This window comes from Nasonia vitripennis, chromosome 1, assembly GCF_009193385.2.
Source record: "Nasonia vitripennis strain AsymCx chromosome 1, Nvit_psr_1.1, whole genome shotgun sequence".
Lineage (NCBI taxonomy): Eukaryota > Metazoa > Arthropoda > Insecta > Hymenoptera > Pteromalidae > Nasonia > Nasonia vitripennis.
In genome coordinates this window covers 18830654-18856914 of record NC_045757.1, presented here as the reverse complement: position 1 = coordinate 18856914, position 26261 = coordinate 18830654, and the positions used below count along the sequence as shown (strand labels likewise).

General features: G+C 43.3%; 1 protein-coding gene across 4 annotated transcripts in view; it reads left to right on the top strand.

Annotated features, from left to right (window-relative positions):
• Daam (disheveled associated activator of morphogenesis) overlaps window positions 1-26261 on the top strand; it is an 80979-nt gene that overhangs the window by 29169 nt on the left and 25549 nt on the right. The window contains exon 1 of one of the 4 annotated variants that reach the window (XM_016984689.3): window positions 11495-12132. The exons of the other annotated variants lie outside the window; for them this stretch is intronic. Within the exon in view, the coding sequence (XP_016840178.1) occupies window positions 12094-12132 (39 nt within the window). The 5' untranslated portion in view covers window positions 11495-12093. Of the gene's footprint in view, window positions 1-11494; window positions 12133-26261 lie in introns of those variants that run through there. 4 annotated transcript variants of the gene reach the window in all.

Here is a 26261-nt window from a genome sequence, read left to right as displayed (position 1 = left end):
AATTTACACACGTAAATGTGCAACATCATTTATACCCCATCAGTTCAATATCATTATAGATAAAATTATTATACCGAATCACAGTATATTCATATTACAGATCGTGAGCTTTATATCCAAACATGAGGCTTAGGCAGTTATAACATAAACCGTCCGAATAGAATTTTGAATTCTAGAGTTATAGGCCATAAACATACAAGCTCAAGTAAAAATTCTGATCGGAATCTCTCTAGCACAAAAATTGAAAGCTCTCTCTCTCTCTCTCTCTCTCTCTCTCTCTCTCTCTCTCTCTTATAGTCTTAGAGAATTAAAGACCGCACGAGCGCGAACAAAGATATCTCGCGCTCGATTAGCGAAGGGGTGTGGGCGTACCGGTCTAATAGCGAGCCTACTTTTTACGGGGCGGAAACCCACACTGTACAAGCCTCGGCGACATGCCGGCGACTTTGTGGGTCGCCGTCGACATCGACTATACACGTCGTTGTCGTCCGCGATGCAATGGCGCGCGAGTTATAATAATAATTCAATTTTGTCGCATAACTCCGCTTGCCTCGTGATATAACGATGGGAAAGTCTCGGGAGTGACTTGAGGCACCTCGCTCATTGTGAACATGGGATGTTCCGTGTCCAGTCTTGCACTTTTGGGATTTATAAATATATGACCTATTATTTTCTGAAACATCTCACTCGATTCAAACAGCGAATTGGGCCATACATTCAAAAATGAAAATGTATGCAATATTTAGAATGTGAAAATTCTATCTATAAGCATGCGATAATTAGGAGCCAATTGTTGAGCTTTATCTCGTTCAAGAATGTGGGAGATTAACGTTTGCCTTCATATAAGAATTAAGAATATGTTCGAAGGTTTATATCAACGGTCGTGGTCGAATTCCTTTCCTCGAGATTTATGAGGCTTTTTGCACCCTCTATATAATGGAGCTTAATGTTGTCAGGAAGTTTAAATTTACAGAATCGCACGCGAACGTTGGGATCGCTGAGTAATAATTAGCTTAACGAATGCATTGTTAGATACAAGTATGAAACTTATGTGCAAGAGCCTTACTATAAATAGATTGGGAGGATGATGACTCTCTTTCGTTCGTTTCGTTTTCGTTGGGGGGATAAATTTATTGACCGGGAGGGGCCTTTATCTATATTGAATCGGCTCGATAAGGTCAGCCACTTTATTAATTTCATCGAGATTGCTTACGGTTTCAGCGAATTCGTTAGATCGACCGCAGCTCTTTTTTCATCAAAAATTATTTTATTTATTGCACGATCGGATCGCACACGCGTGAAGGAATGTGCTTAACGTCTGCGGTCTACGGGACAAAATATAAATCCTAAATACAATAGACGCGTAAAAATCGTGAGTAAGCGCTTGATATTCTTTACTCGTGAAATCTGATACGCGGTCAAATTGACCACATAGCTATCTCTGGGCAAATAGCGACGTGCATAAAACATAACCAGAAATAACCCAGTTTATCGCGATGCAATATGTTGTGTTATACATACAATGCGTTTAGTGTCCAGTTTCGCTTATAACAAGTATCGGGGCTGCGAAAAATCGAAGTCGATTGCATCATTTAGCTGAAGTGAAACTCAAGTTCGTAAATATTATCTGTGTTTGCGCGCATTTTTCGCAGTTGAAACCTCCATCAGCTCATGAATAACGAAAGTCATCGTCAGAATAACACCATAAAACTTGCGTTAAATAAATCCGATCAACCGATGCCGCAAAGCCCAATCGAAGAGCGAGAAATAACCCGCAAAATCCTCGACTAATCCATAAATAATTATCCTTTGCAAATCTCATGGTAGCTCTCCTGTCCCTCTCTCTTATCCTTATCCCCAAACGACTCCCGAGAATTCGGTTTCACCTCCGTTGGCGCATAATGGACCCCACGGGTAAATCGGCGAATTCCCGGTATAGCCATCCCGGCCGGGCCGCTTTGTTGTCGGACTCGGCAGTGATTAAGAACCGGTGCGCTGGCCGCTCGTGCGCGGAATACAAAGCCCGGCATGAATGAGCCCACGCGCTCGCGAGAGAGTCTAGCTGAAGTCCGGCGATTGTGTGTGTGTGTGCGTGCATGTGGTGCATCGCACCTTCGCCCTGACACACTGCGCGCGCGCGCGATACCGTAATTACAGCGACGTAAGTTTGCTACTGTGTCCGCGCGGAGTACAGATGTGTATTGCAAAGTGCGATGCACTCGAAATGGCGCGACGCGCTTGAGTTGCTGTAACTCGGCTCTTGCGCGCTTATCGACGAGACCAGTCGGCGACGATACAGTTGAGATGCTTTTCAGGAGTGGGGGCCAGATTTGTGTTTTGTTTTTTTGAAGTTGGTGTTCAGGATCGTCAGTTGGGATCGCAGTGGTAAAGACGAAGGAGGCTGATGCTTGTTCAAACGATTCTATTCGAGATGTTAATATGTTACATTCAGATCATAATTTACATTAAAAGTCGAATTTAGCTTTAATAAGGAAGAAGATCATGCTGCAATTTAATCTTCGATAATTTATTTATTTGACGTTCAGGGTGCAGGAACTGGAATTAATAGAAAAAAGCGATGAATTTAGGGACGATTGATACGTTCACAAAATTAGTTTTTTATGAAACCAATTATACACAAAAAGCAAAAAATCTTTATGAAAAACGAACGAAAGAAAGAAGGACAATTATAAGACGAATAAATCATTGAAGCTAATAGAGCATATAAGCATAGGAGGGGCTAAATAAAACGACGAAACTGGAAATGTAAGTGAAGCAGAGAAAGGTTAAGAGATAAGGAGAGTGGAAGAGCGAGCGAACGAGCTAACCGATCGCCTGACCAGTAGACGAGAGGAAGAGAGAGAGAGAGGGAGAGAGAGAGAGAGAGAGAGAGAGAGAGAGTGAGAGAGAGAGAAGCGGCTAAATAGGCATATAACGGGTCTTCTTGAGTAGGTCGATGCGTGCAGCAGTTGACACCGATTAGGACATCGGGAAAAACGCATGTATATCAAAATCTTCACGTGGATCGCTCCTCTCCTTCTCTCTCTCTCTCTCTCTCTCTCTCTCTCTCTCTCTCTCTCTCTCTCACTCCCATACCTCCTTTACTTTTCGGGTGGTCCCGATGCTTTTGCCGGCGTAAACGCGCGTATCTCCGATCCGTAAAAATGTGCCGCTCGCGCGCGTAAAAAGACGCAACAGGAAGCCTTTACATCGCGGCTGAATGACGCTATGCGATTTTACATGTGCGTTCCTCGACAGATTCAACTTGGAGATTCGTGGAAATGCGGCTCTTTCTTGCTATATAAGCTTCTTTAACGCAGCTGAATGTGCAGATTAGAGAAAAATGAGCTAACTCGTGTGTGGCAACGGGTGTAAGAATTTTAATTGTGGGTTTAATTGGTAAGAGCTAGTTGTCTTGGTTTTTATTTACGTGAAAGTAGGTATTTGATGATGTGTCATATAGAGGACAAGATTAAAGCGGATTTGCTAATATGTAATATTTCAGAATAATATCGCGTAAGGAGTAGTGACGTTAATCGCGATGCATCTTCCAATTATTTACACACTCAAGTATGTTTAAAAAAATGCATAATTACGACTAGTTTAATGAAATAAATGCAAGTGTTTAACTTGATTCATTAATACAGCGCGTACAGTGAAAGTGAGGGTCTGTATGAAAATCGGAATAGTTCACAGCTTTTTATTGATTTTCACACATTCGTCATACGGACAGACGCGATTTATCTCATATACTTTCTAAGGGAAACATTATGAAATATAAAAGTTTTGTAACTATGCTGGAACATCGTACCTCTGTTAGCCATGTAATTTACAGTAATTTGCCGTTTGGTAGCAAGTCAGTTTCGGATGATAAATTCATCAGCGCATCAATCTATTACGAAATATTGATGTACGTAGCAAATACAATCTTGTCATAAAAATAGTATATATGAGCTGGAAAACCATTCGATAACAGCTAACGGTTAAATTATTTGACCAAAGCGATGACTCAGCTTGCCAATAACAAAGTTACTATAGAATGGAAAGAAATTTTTAAAGTCTCTGCGAATTCGCAAATCGACGAGGCATTCGAATCATTCACGATTATAGAAGGATTGAGTTGTTTGCAGCACCGGTACAGTCATGAATATTTCATGGTTCCCTACAGCCTTCAAATATGCTCCTACATTGATCTGTTGACGTTCTCGTTTTAATCACATAATAAGCATATAATTTCGCTCGGAGCAACTGGCATCATCGCTCAATGCGTTTCTGGGACAAAATGCTAACCCGAAGACGAAGTAATACCGACTCTCCGCGGAATGTTTGAGGAACCTACAGCTATTTAAATTGCGAATGAGCAGGAGTTGCGAAACGCAGAGAATACTTTTGTGGATTGCCAATTAGCACGTGATTAACTCTCCAACTTTTTCCAGTCTTGTACATGAAAGCATGATCGATTATTGAAAATTGCGTTCATTACTCGTTTAATTAAAACACAGAAAGCTTACTGCTATGAAAATAAAACTCGTTATTTTTTTGTTAATCAAGCTAACTTTCCCGTACGTGATCAAAACATAACGAATAACTCAACAGCCGCACACTTTTTTCCATCTTCCATAAAACGATCAACGATAAGCTGTCCCTTAGAATCGTCACTAATTAATTGCGCGTTTAATGTTTCACTTGAAATTGGCCGCGCGCGGCGATTAATCACGCACAGACCGCGCTTGAGCGATTGTATAACGCGCGGCGTTCTTTTTCACACGCATCTAATCGATTTCGCAACGTCTCATTTAAATCATTGCCATGGCATGCACCCGTCCTTAGGAACTCGCGCGTAGGCACTAAAAGCTTTCGAAAACGATCAGCTCGCACCTCTCGATAAAATACAGATATGGTCTATTCTGCAGTTAGTACATGTAACGACGATTTTCGGGGGAAATCGATCGGTGTAAATATTTGAGACTCGAAAAAACTTGTTATCGTCTCGCGCAGCAGGAGAGAGTTACGAGATAAAAAAAATAAGAGTCGAGCGAAGGTGTGACGCGAAGTCGCAAAAAATGCTTGGCTATGTATGGGCGTCCAACGAAATCTCCGGAATGTCAGTGGAAGGATCGAAAACATGTCCAGGCGTGCGAATCAGTGCTGAACGACGAGAACGATGTACGCAGCTTCACACTTCAGCGGCGATAAACACTTGGCCGATTGTGTGAATGTAAGGACATAGAACACGTATAGATGTTGCCGATTTCTCGGTTTTTCTTAACGTTGGCTTCTATCTTGTGGATACGATATTGTATCCTTTGAAGAAAATAGCGATTCGTATCGGATATCCATAGCGAGATTTTTCAGCTCTATAGGTACAAAGAAAATTTCATTGTTATCCATAGAAAGTCTTCTTCGGTCAAAAGAACTTCAGGAATTACATGTAAACAAGAAACAAAAGTCGTGAATTTGCTGTAACTACTCGTTCACTCATTAGTGGAGCACCTCGAAACGCGGAAAATTCACAAAAGTCCGTCCAGATTTATTTGCAACTCACAGGTCAAGCGTAGTGATTTACGAGAGAAAGTATTGAGTGTTGTATTTGCATTTGTTCAAACCAAACAAAAGACAAGTATTTTCGTGGGAAAAAGAATAAACCTCAAAAAGTTGGGCAAACTTATAATTAGCAAAGTTGTACAAAAAGTTTTCAAATTCCCCCCCCCCCCCCCAGCGATCTTCCACTCTCCGAGATATCACTCGACGTGCCTCGAGTACACACAAAGCTCTGGAAATACCTTCTCTTCTCTTATCTCCCGCCTCGACAGACGCGGAAGGCAGACATCATGGAATACCGCGCGACAGACGTGTACACGCGTACAGGAATCCACACCGGTCTCCGCACATCAGCAAGAAAGTCTCGGCAGTTCGAACCGAAAGGAAGAAGAGCTGGCATCGGCGATTTCTTAGTCGTCGGCCCGGATAACATCCACCACACGGCTGACCGGAGAGACCATGTCGCGGGGTCACGGGGACGAACGGACGCGCTCGCGAGGGAGAGAGAGAGAGAGAGGTTTCTAAATGGCCCTCGTTTGATTAGGAGAGGCTCCGAGTGGCTTGCACTCTCGCGTCAGAGCTACCGCGATGCTTTCTCGATTATGCTGCTGCTGTCGAGGGGTCGTTTTTTTCTTCGCTCGATGCTTTTCCTGGAGGAGAGCGATGAGTAAGTTTTAAGTGCGTGAGTTATGTTACGCCGGCCGACTGCGATACGCTCGGAGCTCAGGCATTGGCATTGTCCGATAAAGCGAGGAAAGTTTAATGGGCTCTCTTCTCTCTCTCTCTCTCTCTCTTTCTCCCGAGGAGTTAAAATTCGAGTTTTACTGTTATGCGGCTAATAACCCTCTTATCGAGCCTTGAGTACTCCTTTGTCTGTTTGCTTGCTTTTTCCCGCAGTCGCAACATCGATTCGAATGAAATTTGCAACGGCTAGGGAGATAAGCAGATTTTTTAGGAGCGTCGGATAATAAACAACATATCAATAATTTTAGTAAAATAAAATTACACATCGCATCGCAGTAACGTAGATCGAGAAAGCGTCTATACAAGCTTTCTCGGATTTTGAGAAGCCCAGAATTCGAAAAATGCACTCCAGCGGTATAGGTTTCTAGCAAACGGCGGAAAAACTGCAAGAAAATCTCGGCAGACTCGTGAGTGTCTCTCCAGCGCTCATCATCATTTCCATTCCTCCGCACATTAGGCTGCCGCTTTCACGAGGTGCTTCATCCCCGCCGCTTCTAATCGTCGAACTTTTCGAACGAGCGAGCCTGAGCGGAAGCAATCGCGGCCGACAATTCAAAAATTCGCCGAAACGAGTGCGCATAACTCATCGGAAGCCGCTCCGAGTCGGAATACAACAACACGCCGTATATTCCACAAGTCCGGGGAACTCCTTCGAGTGCAGCATACACTCTTGGTACATATACTTAACGAGGATCTGCGCATGCGCGCATCGCGGGTAATTGGGCCTTACGGGAGGAGCCGAGCATCATTAGAAATAGCGTTTTTCCCCCCTCTGGACACAGGGAGAAGCAAGCGCGCGCAGCTTGCGTTATTATAACACGTTTTCAGCGCTGCGATTCTTCTCTCTCTCTCTCTCAGCTTGCTCGCGCTCGTCGCCTCCAGGAGCGTTTGCAAGATGCCGCGCGATGCGGAAGAAATTGTCTCGGAGAGCAGCAACTGCGCTTATACCATTGCCGCCTTATTGTAGGCTCGTCGCCGCTGCGCTGTTGCTGCTCTGGCAAATATTACAAGTGTATGTGCATTTTCACTGGAGCGTCGTCGATTACGCGAAAATCTAGTATGGGATATTTGCGGTGAGTTTTCGAGTGCCACCGCGGTGCTGTTGGTGCAGTTCGAGTTCGAGAGACGCCGATTGCGCGGGCTGTTTTACCCTCGAGGAGGTATATTGTTATCGCTCGTGCGGCTCTTCTTTACTGATGGTCTTTCGTTCTTCCGAGGCGGTTGGATAATTACAGAGGCAACATGATAAACATTCGTTTTCTCCTGTTCCATAATCGACAACTTTTCAGAGGCTCTGGCGAGTTTGCATTGGTAAAAAAATGCATATGCACAGATTTCTCATTGCTCGGATCTGTCTTCGACGGCACCTTTAGCAAGCTCTACTTGAAAGACTTTCCGCTAAACTGGCATCTGCTCCGTTTAACGGTTATCTTATAACGCTGTATTATATCCGAGTAACTTTTTCTTCGTGTTATCAAGAATATTTTCTACAGAAACGTGAGGCGAACGATTTTTGTTCTAATCACAACGGTTACTCGCAGTCCACGACAAAGTACACGGCCCGAATGTTATACAATAGGCTTCGGGGAACAGTTAGCGCTGGCGCTTGTTACTTCATTTTCCTCTTTCTTCCACGTTTTGCCTGTTTATTGTACTAAACTATATAAGTAACGGTAAAATTATGGCTATCGGTAAAGAGGCAAATTTCTAAGTTGACCTGTTTCAAAGGTGTTTGTAATTGTAGAAATTTTAACTGTTGGAAGCTCGGTAATTGTTAAAATGATTATATTTATACACCGCGCGCATGAAAAGTGTCGTGCGTTAACGAGAAAGAAAACTGGGTTATGCATATATGAATGCAAAATATAACTGTTTTCTCTAAAATCGATAAATTGCTATGTTCTTGATCATATTGTAAACGTTCATTTGCGTTTTAAGGACGCGCTGCGATACCGATAAATCAAATACTCGTTGAATGAATGCTGAAAAGTGGGATGTTTCGATTATTTTATTTTGCGCAGCCTGATGGCGCTTAAGCTGTTTGGAGCAGCTAACGTCACGCTCCAATAACGATCATACGTTTGAACTCGGCTTAGCTTCTAATCCTTGTTGCATAAACTTATTCCGATTGGAGAAGGAGTCGTTTCATTTGCACAATCCATGCCGATCACCAGATGCTATACGTATAAAATGAATAATGGAATCGCGTATACTACTTTCAAAAACAAATCTCTTCATAACAAAGCTCACCGCGCATACTTAAATCGAACTATCAGCGAATGTAGTACATAGACCTTAGTTTCCGCGACGATCGTTCGTACGACATCCGCTAAATCGCGCACGAGCGCGCGGAATAACTCGTTCTCGAGAATGCAAAATGACATCGTCCGAGCGTCAACCTTTTTACTCTCTGCTACATCGACGATGCGAAGAAACACATGGCCGCCGAGATCCATCCTCGGTTCAGCAGGCAAAAACAGCGAGGAAAAAAGCCTCGTGCGCGTGCGGATAAAAACGAAAGTGGGGAACTCACGTAAAAGCATACGCGATTCGGCTTGATTTGCGGTTAAGGTTGCGACAGAGAAGAAAACGTTGATTGCGCGCGCGCGCGCGCGCTCGAGCCTTTTTCGGAGATCGAATTTCCGAATCTGCCGCTGTGCTAAGCGAGGCGAAATTTATCGGGCGTTTTTTCGGGGGATTTTTCACGAGTATGGCTCGAATTTTTGCACGTGTCTTGCGGTCGCTCAGGATTAAACGCTTTGATAAGGCCTTTCGGGACGATGTTATCGCGGGAGTTACGTTTCTCGCGGTGAACGATCCCAGATTCGGGAGGAGGACTGCTAATTTTTGAGGTTTATACGCGTCTCGGGATGACCGGCAAATTAGTTTTTGAGGGTGTTGAGTACCCTCGTATGCACTAAAATGTAATTTACTGCCAAGTTCAGGCACAACTCGGAATAACATAACGAGGGAATCGAGTTACTTCGAGCTAGAGTAATTTGAAATTTTATAGTGCGAATTCGTATGAACGTATTTCGTCACAGTCCCAGCCAGACTACCACACCATTTCCGCGACAAACAGAAGCAACGTCACGCACTCGAACAATAAATCCGTCTGTCAGCCAGCGCGGTAACGCGAATTCCATTCACATGAGTTCCATAAACCCTTGAATAGCAGCTGCAAAAAAGAGGCAAAGCTCAGCATTCGGAAGGATTTTTCGGTGCAGCGGCCGTGTCCCTCTCTCCAGCACAGCCCAGTACGCATCGGCGAGGCAATAAGAAGCCCAAGATGGGCAAAAGCTTCCTCGCGCTCTCCGCGCGTATATGGAATGCAGCGTCGAGTGTGGAACCGGAGTACAGCGACATCCGTAGGGATGACTGCACTCGCGGCTCGTCTTTTCTGCAACGCGTGCGCGTGCGCCAAGGTCGTCTTGGGCGTTAAATCCGACCTCGCTCTCGGCTCACGCTCACGCACACCGATAGAACATGTATATAGTATACACACGAAAAGCCGAGCGCAAAAAGGAAGATGAGCCGCGGCGGCTAGTGACGCGAGCCTTTTCTCCGCGACTGCGCTGTGGAGGTGCGCGTTTTTTATTATCGCCGAAGAGAGAGAGGTGGAGAAAAAGCGAAAAGCGCATTCCGAGAGCACAAAGCTGACGACGCCTCGGTGTAAGTCAGCGTGTGGATGGACGTGGGATTGTGGATGGATGGAAGGGCGAAGGGATCGAATGGATGCTGGGGGGCGAAGAGAGGTTTGCTATATAGGTCTCTTGGGTGCGGATAGGCTGTGTAGGTATATATCAGTTCTGACACTGCGGTTATTCGAACTTGATAATTAAGCTTTTCTAAAGTACCGTTATTAAACCCGATGAGTCAATATTTATCGTTTCCGACCAGATGTCAGTAACGAGGCGTGCTGTGAGAATTAATTTGACCATATATTATTACCCAGAAACAATAAGGATGTATAACTTTATCCTTGGTCATATTGTGACTTTTTTTATAGCAGTTCGGATTTTTACAATTACCATGATTTTTGCAGTAATTTTCAGACTTTTTTGTGTATAGCATCATATAGATATAATAATTTATTAATATAATTGAACAATGAGTTTATATATCTCGAGAGTCTCGTGTTATTTCGAAACGTTCTGAATCAACGACTGAAAAACCGAAAAAGTGATGTTGAAGCTTTAAAAATAAAAATTTGAGGCATTTTTATTGAAAACCGTCTCAAGTCCATCAGTCCAATGTAAAATCCATTATGTAAAACCGTAGTTTTGGACTGGCCTTTCTCCTGCCTTTAAAAGCTCCCCAAGTCTCTGATCAGCGAAGATAGGTGGCGCATGGACACTTTTCTATTTCCCTTGTGATTATCTACGAGCGCAATGCGAACTAACTCCTCTTTGTTGGGCCTGCTTAATTCGGATACTCGTGCTATAACTGATCCTGTTGTTTTTATTATTTCTATTTAATATTTAACTTAAGATGCTCGATTGAATTGTGTACTTTCAACGCTGCAAAAATATCTCAGCTTTTTATTACAGCGCTGCGTTGCATTTTGCTCGGTTCATTCACGTGTGCTTTGACGCATTTCTTATAAATAGTTGCGTGCTTGCGTCGCTCTTGTGAGCTCAGAATTTCTTTTCGAAGCGAGAGTTTGTTTTACCGCGTTCGTCTTCCTTCTACGTACACTCCGTTTACTCCAGTTTTTGTAAATGGAGTGCACGAACCACTGCCGTTATCAGTCGTGTTGTGATAAACGATGAACGCGTGTGTACCTACACCCGTATACCACACACGATTCTCTTATTTTTTGCCGACTTCGTTGTTTGGTATAATAATATTTTTTCACGCTCAAATTAAAATAATGCATAGCCTTTCAATATATTGTGCATAACGTACGAGATATTATGTATAGCGTTCTACTTAAAGTCTTGATTTGATTTTGGGTTTCATACATAAAGCCTTTGCTCAACCACGCGACCCACGTATACAGGTCCAAATAAAACCGCGCACGAAGCTCTTCTCAAACGAGAAGTCCCAGCTCCAGCAGCTACATCAGTGATAATGGGCCCAGCGTCAAAGTGGGCCCCCCTACCCGGGCGATCGGTCAGGCCGCGGAGGTAGCGGCGGCGGCGGCGCTCTGCACCTGTGCAGCCGCTGAGGTGTTGCGCCTTTTCACCTGGCGCGGTAGTTCGGTCCGCAATCGCGACCGGGACGGTTGTGTACGCGCGAGCGCCGCCTCGTATATACCTTTCTCCTCGCAGCGGCCCAAGGCAGAGAGTCTCTTTCAATTTGTTTTCTTTCCTCTGTTCTGCTCTTCTGGAGAACGCGATGGTGATCGACGCCGGAGGAGACAGGAAGGTGTCCGAGCAGTGTAGACTAGCGATCGATCATCGCGCGCCTCGTCGCGAATAGTGCGGAGACATAGAGACACGCCGTTTTCTATTTCCGCTCAGCGGAAGAAAGCGAAAATCCGAGGCGAATTTTTCGGCGCCCGCCCGGTGTACGGACGTTTATTCGTTGCTACATTATACATATACTCTGAAGTGTGTGCGTGAACGACGGAGGCTGCTCTCACTGGAAAAATTCGAGGGCAGTCCTTTGGCGGCTGCAATTTGCCCGCGAAAAAGAAAGAGAGGAAGAATAGCCGGCGCGAATGTCGATATAAGTCGGGGACAAGAGGCGGAGGAGAGCGCAAGAGAGAGAAAGAAGAGCGAGGAAGAAGGAGGCGAAAGTGCGCCGGAAAAGGAGTGCAGGAGGACGATTTATTGAAGACCAGCCGCCGCCACTTCAGCCGAGATGGATACCGTTCTCGAGAAGATGGGCAAGATTAATTTGGTAACCTCAGAGTTTACGCTTTTCATGCTTTTTCGGGAGCTATCCGCGGGGTATATTGGAAGATTTTATTTATAAGCGAGAGCTTTTTGAGCTTGTTCCATAAGCCTCGTTCTAGTTTGTGCATTTGTACTCCTCTTGAAAGTTTCATCGAGGACGTTGATCGCTTAGTACTTTTCGTATAGTGTATGGCATGCAAAAGAAACTGCATCGACTTTTATATAAAATCGGGATACATGGAAAAATAATTTACGCTCTTTTTTTACGTTGACAAATGTCAGCCTGCATCCGTAATGCTATTTTCCGCAGTTATCATTATGGTTAATTTTTCGTACGCATACATTCCACAGGCCACAAATCATAATAGAGATAACGCATTACGCGCATATTTTTACTGATAAACGTGATTTAAAACAGTACTTTTATCTTTTAGATTTCGACCGAGATAGCCTTATCTCACGTATATTTGCACTATAATTAAATCACGCACCTTTTACAGGGTTTAAAAGATCTTGAAATATTTTAATTAAAAATGTTACCACTACGTCCAAAAATTTTCATATACTGATGTTCGGTTTCAAATTTGGTTAAATTTACGCACCGCTAATAACTTATTTGAGCGTATCATGTACACAACTCAAAGTGAGTTCCAGTTACGACAGGTCGTCCGAAGACTTCCGATACACGCACGATTTTCGCTCGTTCTCATGTACTCCGCGACAATAAGAAGAAGAAAGTGAAAAGGCTCAAAAGACTTAACGACAGTATAGAGACAGTGAGAGAAAGAAAAAGGAAAGAGACACCCTAACAAGAACGGCCCAATTTTAAAGTGTATATACATGCGCGCGCGCGCGCGTATAAAACAACCAGCCGCGCTTGGCGAACGACAAGCGACAGATTTATACATTCGGTCGCCACCGGACACGACGATCGATTATAAAGCCGGACCGACTCTTCACTGTATACGCCTTATCACAACTGCCTCATCTCTTCCTAGCTCTTTTCCTACATCCTCCCCCCTCTCTCTCTCTCTCTCTCTCTCTCTCTCTCTCTCTCTCCTAAGCGCGCGCGATCGACTGCGAGACACAGCGGCTGCGACGGCGATATTAGTCTATTTGTAGAAACGTGAATATCTTAAAAGCACGAGAGTTGTATTACCTACTCGCGCGAGTAGCTCTCGGTCGCGCGCGTATATAGTGCGTGAGCGCGCGCGGGTATGTCTTTCGCCGCGCGTGCCACTTTCAAGCGCACCGGTCAACTTTTCGTTTTGTTTCATTTTTTTTCGCGCTCACGCATACACTACCTGACAAAAGTATCTCTCGCGTGCCGGCTTGATCTCTCGAAGATCGATCTGTGGCGAGGAATAGAGTATGCGGGTTTACACGTTTTTTGAAAAGTTTAAATAATGGTTTTGATGAATCGTATTATTTATTAGTTATAATAGACTAGGATGAATCGACTGTATACAAAATTACGTCGTATCTTGAATAGAGTAAGGAAAAATGTATATGTAAATTCTCGTCGCTTTCACATTTCCATAGTACTTCACTCTGCGGCAGTTTTTTGCTTTTGACTCGATCGTAGACACATATAATACGCTCGTGCATGTGTGCAAGTTAGCGGATTATATAGTGATATGCTGCAGATGGTAATGCGTATAAACACGTGCAGTCTCTTGGTATAATTGCATGCTTGAAAGGTTCCTATAAGCATTTACAACTGCTTTATTGGGTTAACGCACAAGACCGCGAGGCTCTTTTATATGTAGGCTGCAATGTTTGCCGCTCGGATGTCGATTGCGCTAGTATAATTTACTCGTTCCCCATATATAGTAAATTAGTTGATTGCGCCGAAATCTTTGAAATTCGCGATGCACGGTACGTAAGTGTTACACCGTTTATTCGAGTGTAAATTATCATGCAAGAGGTTGTTTTATTTGGAATTTAGACGCACGAAAACATACTCTTTTTTTATGGTGTTTGGAAACTTTGATCTTTTGAAAAAATATCACGAAGTTACATGTATACCGAACAAAATCCATTACAATTTATACGTTGTCACAGACGCACACGTCTGCAACGCGAGTTGCGAGACGAGTCAGCGATAAGAGTCCGCAGAGCCGTACTACGATGCATAGCATGCGCTTATAGACGTTAGCTCAGTGGTTAGAGCTCCCACTTGTTAATCTCGGGATCCGCGGTTCAAGCCCGCGTCTACTCTTTTTCGCTTTCCGACTCGTCTCCTCTCCGTCCGTTACAACGTTTATAATAACTCTCCATCCAAGCGATTTCCCACCGGCGGCTATATGCTTAGCAAGATGTACTCAACTTTTCGCATCATTATATAAATACATTCGTTTAAACTTCGCGCTAGAGCTATAACCCTTAAATCAAAGCCCCGTATACAGCACGGACAATCTCACCGAGTGAAATCACGAAATCATCGTGAAAACGCACACGGTCGTCATAAATTTCGAATCAATAAAAAGTCCCATTTTAATCGGCGTGCTACATACGTACATGTGCAATAAATAACCGTAGTCCCCGTTGCCCCCTACCATCGACACCTTTTTATCCGTTCTTGTACGCATAATGAAAATAGCGCGTATACGAGAGGAAAGCGCGTAAATGACATTTAAAGTACGCTTGTCCGGCCATAAGTACACGCGGCTATACATCTGATATATTGTTTTCTCGCGCTACACGAGCGGCGCGTATAGAGATCGACATGGTCGATTTATTAATAATTTATACGGTACACAGGCGTTACAGTCAAAGCAGAGCGAAATAGAATACGAAAGTACGCGTATTTTGCGTATACTGCGCACACCGATGCCTGAGAGCTTTTCGCGGAAAACGCGAGCGGGAGACAGGTGCGCTTGCGGGGCCGTGCGTGTGTTATATGTGTTTGTTTTACTTTTACGGCGAGTACAGCGAGGAGCGCGCTATACGCTTCCTGATTGCTTTTATATAAATGCGCGGCTTTAATTAATCACGGGGAGAGCTGTGAGCAGTGCGCTCAGGCAGATAAGCGCTCTTTTACGATTGGCAAACGAGTTTTCCTGAGTGCACGCGCGCGCGAGCTAGGAGAAATTGAAATTTAGAACCTTTTTCCCGCGCGGCTTCCGTACTGAAATTGTCTCGTCAGGAATAATTACGTTCCCTGCGGAGTAATTCGATAAGTGAAATCATATGCGCGCGTTTTTCGTTGTTGGAAATATGTGGGGCGCGTTTGAAGTCGCTGTTGATCGGTATAATTATAAGGCCGATCCAAAACTGCTTTATTTTGATGTATTAATATCTGCGATAGTTTTTCATGAAAATATTTAGTTACACAAAAATACACTCCTATTGCCTAAACCGAGCAACCAATAAGTGGAGAACAAATATACCTATACATATTGTCAAATGGTGATAAAATTATCGAGAAAGTTCTCGCGTGTGGCAACGGGTAAAATTTGTAATAGAACACAAACTCTCTTCGAGTCTGATCGGCAGTTTTTCTCGCTATAGCAGATCGTGCGCTTGATCCAACAGTGCAGATCGCAGCCTCGGGACAGCAAACGGAATCCCGAGCCAAGGCCGTCTCAGTTCCCTCGTAGCGCATATAATCCGCGGAAGATCGCGCGGCTGCATCATCTCTCTCTCTTTCTCTCTCTCTCTCTCTCTCTCTCTCTCTCTCTCTCTCTCGCGGGTAATGTTTACCCCCGGTGGCATTTTTTTTATCCGAACAGCCGGCACGCGATTACCTCGTTGTTACGAAGTCAATAGACTCGCTCATCGAGTTCTCCGCGGCTTATGCACGCGCGCCTATCCGGTTGAGTTCTCTCGTTCTGTCTGTCTCTCTCTCTCTCTCTCTCTCTCTTACTCTCTCACTCTCTCTCTCTCCCTCTCTCTCTCTCTCTCTCTCTCTCTCTTGTAGGTGTCTGCGCGTGTACTTGTAGTAGCTATGTACGTAGGTATACTGGTCGCGACGACCACCCCGTGTGCCTCGTTAAAAACCGGAGTAACGCCGTCTTTTTGTGTGCTTGCCGGTCGCTGCTGCTGCTGTTGCCTTCCTGTCACGCCGTTGAGGACATTTTTGAGGAACCGATTAGATTAAAATAGATCGAACGTTCCATAGTCGTCTGGGTTCTCGGCTTTTTCTGGTTGTTCTCGATGGGAGTCTACTCGATTTCCGGAGAACTTATCGCGATGAGTCAATGCAAAAATTGATTTGTATTTAAGTATAACCACCGTGCGATGTTCCTTTGAGATAATTTTATTCTAGAATAATTGCTTTATCGATTGACAAATAGAAGGAGAGTAACGGAGTGGGCACTTTGCATCACGCTGTGGAGCCGAACGTGTGCCATTAACATTAATGATCTAACCTCATTATTTTAATCGACTCTTCAAATAATTCATTGATTTAATTAGAAATTTAAAATATATTCCCATTTCAATATAGGGGTTATCGATCTGTAAATATTCAATAGCTAATAGGCGAGTGAAAAATAGAGTACGTGAAATACCGAATCGTGATACTTCACATATCATTAACAAATAAATTTACCGATGAATTATGTTTAATTGCATTGGATAATATTTTCACTAATATATGATTTTAAAATTATATACTGATTATTTTCTTTTCTGTTACAGGTAAGTCAACGACGTAGATAAGAGACTATTATATACATTGTTCTCGCAATGGCGAGTAAGTATACAAAAATCACAATAAAACGACGTAGTTTTCAATGTAAAACACCAACGCAAAATAGAAACGATATTTCTCCAAGCTCATCCCGCTGTTAACATTCAACTCGCCCGAAGCAGAGCGAGGCTTGCACATCTCTATTTGTCTCGCTCCTTTAATACATTATTATCCAAGTTAGGCGGCGTGGCGGTAAATTTGCAGCCCGCCGATTCGAAATTGCTAATGCGCGTTTGCGGAGCCGCCGAGCGCGCGCAGATGCGAGACGCAGGTGCGCGCATAGGCAGAAGGCGTCTGCTGCGCAGCAGTTGCTAAGGAGAATCGCGCAGCTTGCGTCGTTATATTCTTCTACGAAAAATCCAGGCTGTTGATTTATCGTTCGTAATGATACTACACGCGAAGATGAGGCTCGATTTCTTCTCCCATGCGAAGTTCCAGGCGCTCCCTTGTATTCGCGCCGGTGTACACAATAGTTTATGCAGTGCGAACGCGAACTTTTTTTAGGAGCCGCGGCTCGAGATTATAAATAGAATCAATCATAATTATCGGAGTGACGACAGCAGTGGGATGAAGAAACGGTCCATGGTCTATAACAAAAGAGCATTGAATTGAAAATCTGCGCTGGCAAATGAAATCTCTGGCGAGAAGGTTCTCACAGATAAATGTATCAATGCGGAATTTTCAAAGAAAATGAAATAGTTCACTTACCAGGATCTTTGAAGCGGTCGGTTAAAGTGCTCTCGAGCCTTTTAAAGACTGTCCTGGAGCTAAAAAATTATTATCTAAAAATGTGGAGGTTGCGCGGACTGCAACACTTGTTAATAATGCCTTACCTTTCGAATGCACACGCGGAGTTTCGACTGCCGAATCGAGCTTGAGTTGTGACTTTCTGTAAAACGACAAAAATGAGCGGCTCTGATATTACAGAGCAGAAACATGAACGCTGGCTGTATATATCGATACAAAGACTACATTTTTCAGAGTTATTATAAAAGGGGGCTGCATAAATTAAACCGATTTCTATACCGGCTCGATTCAGTGGCAGATAAATCGGTACGAGATCGACGTTTGATTAATCTACTTGAAATAATTATCGAGGACTTTCGTCGGGAAATTTATGACAGCGCTTTCATGCTCAAAATCTGATCTAATACGTGGATAAAAATTACATGATAGAGGATTTTTATACTACATAAAGGAGAATTTCTATTTTATTTGCACTACAGTATGCCAGTTGAACGACATCTGATGTAGACTGCAAAGTCAAGTTGAATTTAAAGCTTCAGTGAATCAAAACTTTCATTTTCTCCGTTTATTAAATTGCGCAGATATTTTTCTCTATCGGATTGCAAATATGTATCGTCTCTTTCTTTTACAGTAAATGCGACAAAATGTCAGTTTAGATTTCTACTAGTATCATTAATATCACTTTTTCAATAATCTAGATTACTATATTTTATAAAACTATTATTACGAATTACCGGTCAATGTTTTTCTCCGCATTGAATTAGATAGATCCAGTTCAACTCAAAAGAAATATCACCTGCTAATTGCACACCCTATTATAGAGATAAAAATTTCGCGTTGAATAAAAATCAGCCGGCGCATAATGCAAACTAAAACGAAAAAGAAGAAGGAAACAGAATGTGGCGCGCCTTTTGATATGAAGGCGCGACCACGCGCGGATCTAATGCAGGCACGACTTTATGCATTGGCTGGTTTTATTAGGCTGCAAATTACGAATATTTGCGACCTTTTTTTCTTATACGAGAGCTTAGCTCTACGTCGCTATTAAAATGTGAGTCGTCGAACGCTTGTGTGTTAACGAGTATGTCGCCTGCATAAAGCCGCAGACATCTAATTTCATAATTGGATATGATGAGTGTAATGAAATCGAGTTTTTCGAGAAGCGTATTTTTTTTTATTCAAAAGTTAAATCTACGAAATCGCGTTTTTACGAGCCACCGTAAAACTAGATCGCACTGTTTTCAATCGGGAGCTTTAATTAAACACACGCGACAGTCCAGTGAAAACTTAAACTATTACAGCGAAATCAAAAGTAATGATTATCAACTTATATGTTTAACTTTCTTTTGTAAATTAACCTAGTTTCACGATCTTCTCGAAAAATCCTCTAAAGAAACCCGCGTACAGCGACTTCTCAAATTTTCGACATTCGCGTAATAACAGGCTTATCAAAACCCATATTCACAATAGAACCATGCACGAAACAAGTGAAAACCGCACGCGCGCGCAAGTTCCATTCATCGAAAACTCCAGCAATTCCGAATGGAACAATCCTCTCCTAATGTCTCCACATTAGAATTCATGAAGCAACGCCGCCGATAATACGATCGCGCAGGCTAATAACATCTCTCTCTCTCTCTCTCTCTCTCTCTCTCTCTCTCTCACTGCATCGATGGCATTTTTCCCATAAACGCGCAACATCGCGAATCGACGCGCGTATCCGCAAGAAATGAAAACGATAATGGAGAAATTGTCGAGCTCTCGCTCTTTGCGAAAGCGCGCGGCTGTACAGTACATAAGTACACTGAAAACGAAATCGCCGGAACGCGTACGCACGCATCAGGAGGAAAAATTCACGAAGCGCAAAGAAAAATTCGCGCGTCGTTAAGCGGCGCAGCTCTCGTGTGTATGTGCTCGCGAATTGCGCAACAAAATCGCCGGGTCGTTAAACCGATTCCAGCGCGCAGAAGGAAATCTTCGTAATACGCGCTAGCGGGGCCCCCATTGTTTTGCATGTCGAGAGCAGCCGATTATATATTCCCCGCTGCGTGATAGCCGAAGAGAACGAACGGGTATTATAATGAAGTCGAGGCGGCTGCTGCTGTTACTGCTGCAGATGAAGAATAAATCGCGAGAGGTTTTAGCTAATTCACGAGACTATGTATTTATATATACTTTTTGATACGCGAACGTTTTAGCGAACTGTTTATGATGTGGGATTTAGATTGGGTGAATTGCTCGATGCGGTTGTTGAGGCATTCGACGTAGGCATAACGAATGGCGTGTTGATGGCACTCGCAGATTATCCCGGCCAATTTCATTCAGTTTAGTCGTAATTATTCGATGAGAGGATTTTAGTAATTCAGAAAGAGCTACTTGCGTACGCATAATCGTTACTTCTTTTCAATCGAGTCGCGGTTGCTTCACCCACATACGCTCATTATTACCAGCAGGCCATAAATAATATTTCCTCACAGATTCCTCGATCTAGCTCCAAAGGCCCGTATTCGCACTCCCGATTTATCTGCGCGCATACTTAAAAGTGGCATCGTTATCTCGTCATTCGCGTTCGATTTAATTAATTTCCCCCGCTGCGGTGGAAAAATGTGCGCGGCCTTTCTCATTGAGTCCTCTCTCAGTTCTCTCGCGGTATTTCAGATTAGGATCTATCTTGCCGAAAGTGCATGCATTGCATTCGCGGCTTCTCGTAAGGCCCAGAAACGAAAAAGTTCGCGTCTCATTAGTCGCCGAGCAAACAATCAACCGCTGCGGCGTCTTTCGCAACTCGGCAATACATATCGGGAGAAGCGATTCGCGGCGGCGGCAGATACTTATTATATTATACGCTCACTCGTTAAAAGCATCTTCCTAGAAAAGCGAACTCGAGCGAAGGATATCTAGTTCTATTTTCTCTTGCTTCGCGGCATTATTACATTTTAATTGAAACGGACCACCTACCGGCTTGCCATTACGCGCGTAGCCCACTGCGCGAGGCTGAAACGCTTTTATCGTTAATTCTTTAGCCCCGCGGGCCGCGGCGGGCTCGCTTTCTTGTATGCTTTGTTTTATCGACTTCTTATCGGGAGAGATCAAATTGGAACGCTGTTGCGATTGGACAGTCGGATGAGAATTAAATCGCGTGCGAGTTATTAATTGATAATAGAATGCAAGGTAATTGCTGTAAACTATATCTGGATTTGTGTTTTATAGCGTAGAATAGTTTGTCCATGAAACGTATCCAACGTGATTGCTGAGGTAAATGCGGAAAAATGTTTTCATGCGATTAATTCAATTTATTGATGTAAAAAAGGGTTTCGAAACTAATCTCAATTCGAATCCAAACTTGAGGAAAAAATCTATAAAAATTGAATCCCGGAAATAATCTTGAATCCGGGTATATAAAAAATTGGTTAATTTTATAATGCGATCCATAATAGTTATTTAAATTGAATTCTCAAAAAACTTTGCCTTCTCCCGTATATATGATCATTCGAATGTTTTCAGAGTCTATATACCGTCAACACGCGTAGAAATCCAAAACTCCTCTACGACTGCCTTGAAAATTACTCGACCAAGCATCTATTATTTCGGTTACATAACGCGCGCACTGCAGGTGCATTCAGTAGAACGAGACAGGTACGGTGCGCCTGCTGGCTTATGAGGTCATAATATCACCCATGCGCGGGCTCATTATAGCCTCAACTTTATTACGTTCTTTTTCTCCTCCATTTCGTTTTCGGATTCGCTGCTCGTTCCTTCTGCTAACAATGCGAAACGCCAAAGGTCGCCTTACGCAGACAATCAATATTCCCTTCAGGTATATGAAAGTCATCGAAATCTAATACCCTCAGGTGCATCATAACCCGAAAGTCTCAACCAAATAACGAGCTCTTGCGCAATCCCTTGACTCTCTCTCTCTCTCTCTCTCTTTCCAGGCTGCAGTTTTCCCATACGCAAATTAATCCCCCGACAATCGCGCGTTGCGACCGTACCCGCAGTCATCAATCTTCAAATTACCTCAGCCGTTTCTCCTCTCACGATAATACACACACGGGCATAAGTACACGCATCAGCCTAATTCGTCGAGATACACACAGCGTCGCGCTACGCGGAGCGAATCGAAGCACGTCTACCTGCGAAGTCTCTCGTATCCTCTTCTTCGCGCTGCAGCTTTTTGACGCACGGGTAGCTGTTGCTCTTCATCTTGGCTCTGTGCATACAGCCGCGTGAGACAGCAGCCCCGCGGGACGCGAGCATAATAGCGTCGCGACATTCAGAAGAGTCTTCATTGTTTCGTGATGCAGGTGCCGGTTCTGGACCCTTTCGCGCAACAATACCCGAGCCTGCAGCCGCGCGGGAGATTAAAAAGAAGACGGGAAAAGGAGGAAAAATGCACGTGCGTGAAGCAGCGCCCTGGCGCCTTTCTAAATAAAACTCCGGGAGGGAGATGAGACCCTATAGCGCGGTGAAAGGTGTGCGGCTTTGATAAGGGTTGACTCGGCAGGCTGAGCTTACCTTTTTTTCTAGAAAAGTTTCCAACGGGATTTTGTAAGGATGGACAATCTATAGTCGAGCGTAGTTGTTCAGCAGTGAAAACATTATAGTACTTCGCTTATGATCGCGTTTCTGAGATATCTGATGCGTCATGCATTACATCCATTGTAAATAAAAGTGTCAAGTTCGTGCTGTGATATTTTATTTTATTGGTTTGCCCTTGAGAGAAATCACACGTTCCGCTGATACGCAATGAAATTCTTCATTATTTCTGTGCTGTGATTTCCTAGATTGCCACTGCTGTCAAGGTACTAGTAATTAAAATGCTGCTCGTCATCGCGGAGTCTAGATGGTCTAGTTTTCGCGAGTGTCTACCTGCACGTATCAGCGTTGCGTAACCCATACAGCAATATAGATGCAATAAAAAAATTATATTCTTTTTTATTTGGTAATTAATGCAGTGTCTAAGTATACAGATGTCTGCGATCGTAAGCATCCCATCAAAAAGTAAAAGTGTGTGGTTACTATTTTATGGATTGGCCGCTATAATGCAATAACGAAAGTTCTTACCTGCAAAAATAATGGCACTAACGGCAATGCAATTGTAAGCTACAGTATGGATATAGATTAAAATACGTTTAAGACCAATAAATCAAACCGCGAAAAATAGCTCTCGTACAAACAATTTTGTTAACATTCGCGAAACGAAAAATCGCGATTACACAATTCCAGCTTCCCAATTCGCGAACTCCGTTTTACGCATTGGTCCGGGGAAACGAGCGTTGAAAACAACAATTTTCGTGCTCGTAAACCTCGTTCCCCACAAACGAGACCTCGATCGCCTCAGAGCTACTGCGAATTCACGAAAATCCAACTCTCGAGAAAGATGCGGTTCAATTTTTAATTCGCCGCCGCAGTGCAGTGCGGCGAACGTTCGCGTGTACACGCGCGCATATAACCCAAGAGAGCCAGCTCTCACCGGAGATATTCGAAAAGTGAAACTACGCCAGCGCCCTTTCCAATACCGACGTGTATATACATATATGAAATGTGCACCAGACTCGCGTTACGTGAACAACCGCGGGAATGTACGTGGGCGAGAAGGAGGAAGATGTTACACGTGCATCGAGAGCGAAAAAAGAGAGCGAGAGGGGGAAAGGTTCGATTCCTCGTTTCTCTGATGCTGTCCCTTTCAGACGTGAGCTCGTAGAATGCGTTGATGGAAAATTGTTATCTGATGTGTTATGTATACGAGGTTCAGGTATGGATGAGAGGGTAGGTGAGTAAGAGTACGGTGTGGAGGTGTGACGGTCTTTATTTTTTCTATTTTTACGCAGGTTTAATTGTCAAGGATCTGTGTACTGTGGATATATACGTGTTCTCGTAAGCGTGTTGACTCGCATGCGTCATTGTCTTTAATTGATAATAGTGACTTACTGCATGGGTGAGATGGGACTCGACTTTTATGTGGGGTACGGAACATGGACTTTTTACGGGCACTCGTTGTCGATTCATTAATACTGTCTCTGACAAGCATGTATTTTTAGACTTTGATTGTATCATGTAAGCATACGTTCTTGTTTCTCATTATAAAATATGTAGTGATTTAGCGTATAGTTTACTATATATAACTACAATAACATCAAGACCTTAATTAGTGATCACGAAACAACTACTATCAATTTCGAAGAAAGTCTTGTACTACTTTACTTCCTCTTCTTTATATCACGTTTCATGTAATTTCTTAATTTCTGCGGGTACGGGTTTTTCTGATTTTCACATGTTTTCTTCACACTTTCTTATTATATGTAATACCGGTAGATTATCACGCTATAGTGAGTTATTAAAACTGGCTTCCATCTTTGTTATCCAATACTAATGAGTTGCCTTGCGTCATAATAGCATGTGAATCGACTTACGAAAAATCAAGAATAATGCATACAAGCTATAATCGAAGACATGGGGATTCTGTTAGGAAAAACAGAAAAAGTTATCGAAAAACTGTGTTCCACTTGCTGGATAAAAATACATTTTTCAGGTGAGCCTGTGATTTTAAATTGCAAAGATTGCTACATAAGTCAACGTTTTACTCGATTATTTTACGCACCCTTTGCAATTCACACAAAGATCGATCGCGGCCGAGAGTCGCTCGAGCAGAAGAAGTCATCGATCGAGTAGACGGATAGTAGAGCAAAGCCGAGTTCGCCGGCAGGACGATATGCTTCGCGAGGCATGAAGCAATTCTCGAGTTTGTGCAGGCATGGATCGGTCGGGAAGAATCGTCGCCCGAGGAGTTTGTCGATCAATCTCGCCACCAAGCGTCGATAAGCTCCTTCCACCGACTGCATCGTTCCCTTTTTCTGCTTCGTTCTTCGTTGAAATTAATTGTTTAATGAGTTTAAAGGCTCGTGTTGGTATCTTGGGCATCCATTGATCACCGCTTCTTTCGCCGCATTTTTTCCAAATTGATTACTGTAGTTTCGTGGCTTTTTCTCGGTGAGAACATTTGTCTTGATTAAGCAAAATAAATAAACTTGGTACTTAGCTGAGCCATTCATTTGGATTTTTTTAACTTTCGTTACCCATATTCTAAATATAGAAACGTTGCGACTGTTAACGAGAATATTTCCATATTGATTCTATATTTTAAAACGGAATGATGGCCAATTCAAATACTAAACCAACAGTATTGAATGCATTCTGGATCTCTAAATTTTCATCCGTCTGCTTCCTCTTATTCGGACTGATCTTCACCATGAAATTAATTACCGGCTATTGAGCCACTCCTCTTTCAAGTCCGAAGAAAGAAAGAGGAAGAAATGCCTTGACGTTCGCGACGAAAGGATCTATCAGGTCACTTCAGCGCTGGAGCCTCGATATATCCGTACCAAGTGGCCTAGGGAGGCATTAGAGAGGCTGACGACCGTCAATCTGCTGCCAAAGCCAGAGAGAAATACCGATAACGAGTATCACGGAGAATGACTAGCGGAATTCGGGACATTTTTCTCGCGCTTCTCGCATTGAATCTTTACCGGTACGAACACACACGCGTTTGCTCGTCATTATTGCAGTATTATTATGCATCCTTGCTGCAATATTTCAGACGTCAGTTTTGTATTTTTGTCTCACCTACTTGATCGCATCTATAGCCTGATTTTTTACCCGTTGTTGAAGAAAGACTATATTTCATGTACATGTAGGTTGAAAAAAGTCGTTAGAAAATAATTTCTTGTGGTCATGGGTATAACTTATTGGCATGACTTTTTATATTAGTGCGAATTACCAGTGACATTAGTACAATGTACATTGTATCATTATTATTATTTTTCGGTTTGTTCAAACGTGCACTGATAAAAGTATAAAGAACCAGTAATCATAAATCATCAACCATCTCCGTTCCATATGTTTAGTTAATATTAAGCAAACAAAACTGATGCACGACTTCTGGTGCCATAAAATCCCGGGATGATCAATCATGTTAACGCTTTATTATAGATACATTCTCAATCTGAATTCTCTTACAAATAGGTGCATACATTATTTATAAGAACCTTACGCAGCAGCTCAGCCCGTAATCGGCATTTTTACGTCGGCGCATTAACATGCAGCGTACGAATTCGTATATTGATAAAAAAGAGCCGTTAGTCTGAAACTAACTACTTTCATCTCGTGCCGGCATATACGGGTTTGCGTGAGCGCGCCAAAGGTTGTAATCATTCAGTAATTAGAAACTAATCCAACTTGATGATTTTTCATGTATCGGCGTGACTATTGATCCAGTGTACCACTTTTATTGTGGATCGTGTACAACACTAGAATTTTTTTCTCTCTTCAAATGAATTTCGTTCCCCAGGCACATTTAGCCGCCACAGTGCGCAACTTGCGCCAGTGTATTAATGAGTTATGTATCGGGCCGTGAATCGGTAGCTCGTAGTCCCGGCTGGCATGTCTGGTATCGACAGACTCGACCGCATTGTATAAGCCAGCAGGAGATGAGAATTTTTGCTGTGATGAAACCTCGTGTGTCGTTGTTCACTGCACGCACCTGATGAATGCATCTGAATAGTTGGTACCGCACACGGTTCACGACTGCCAAGTTCGTAAATAGTGTACTGCTTTGATTTATCGATCGCCCGTGCGCGCATGTCGAGATTGGAAAACTCATACGAGAAAACTCAACGGTAGGCTGGAGTGAA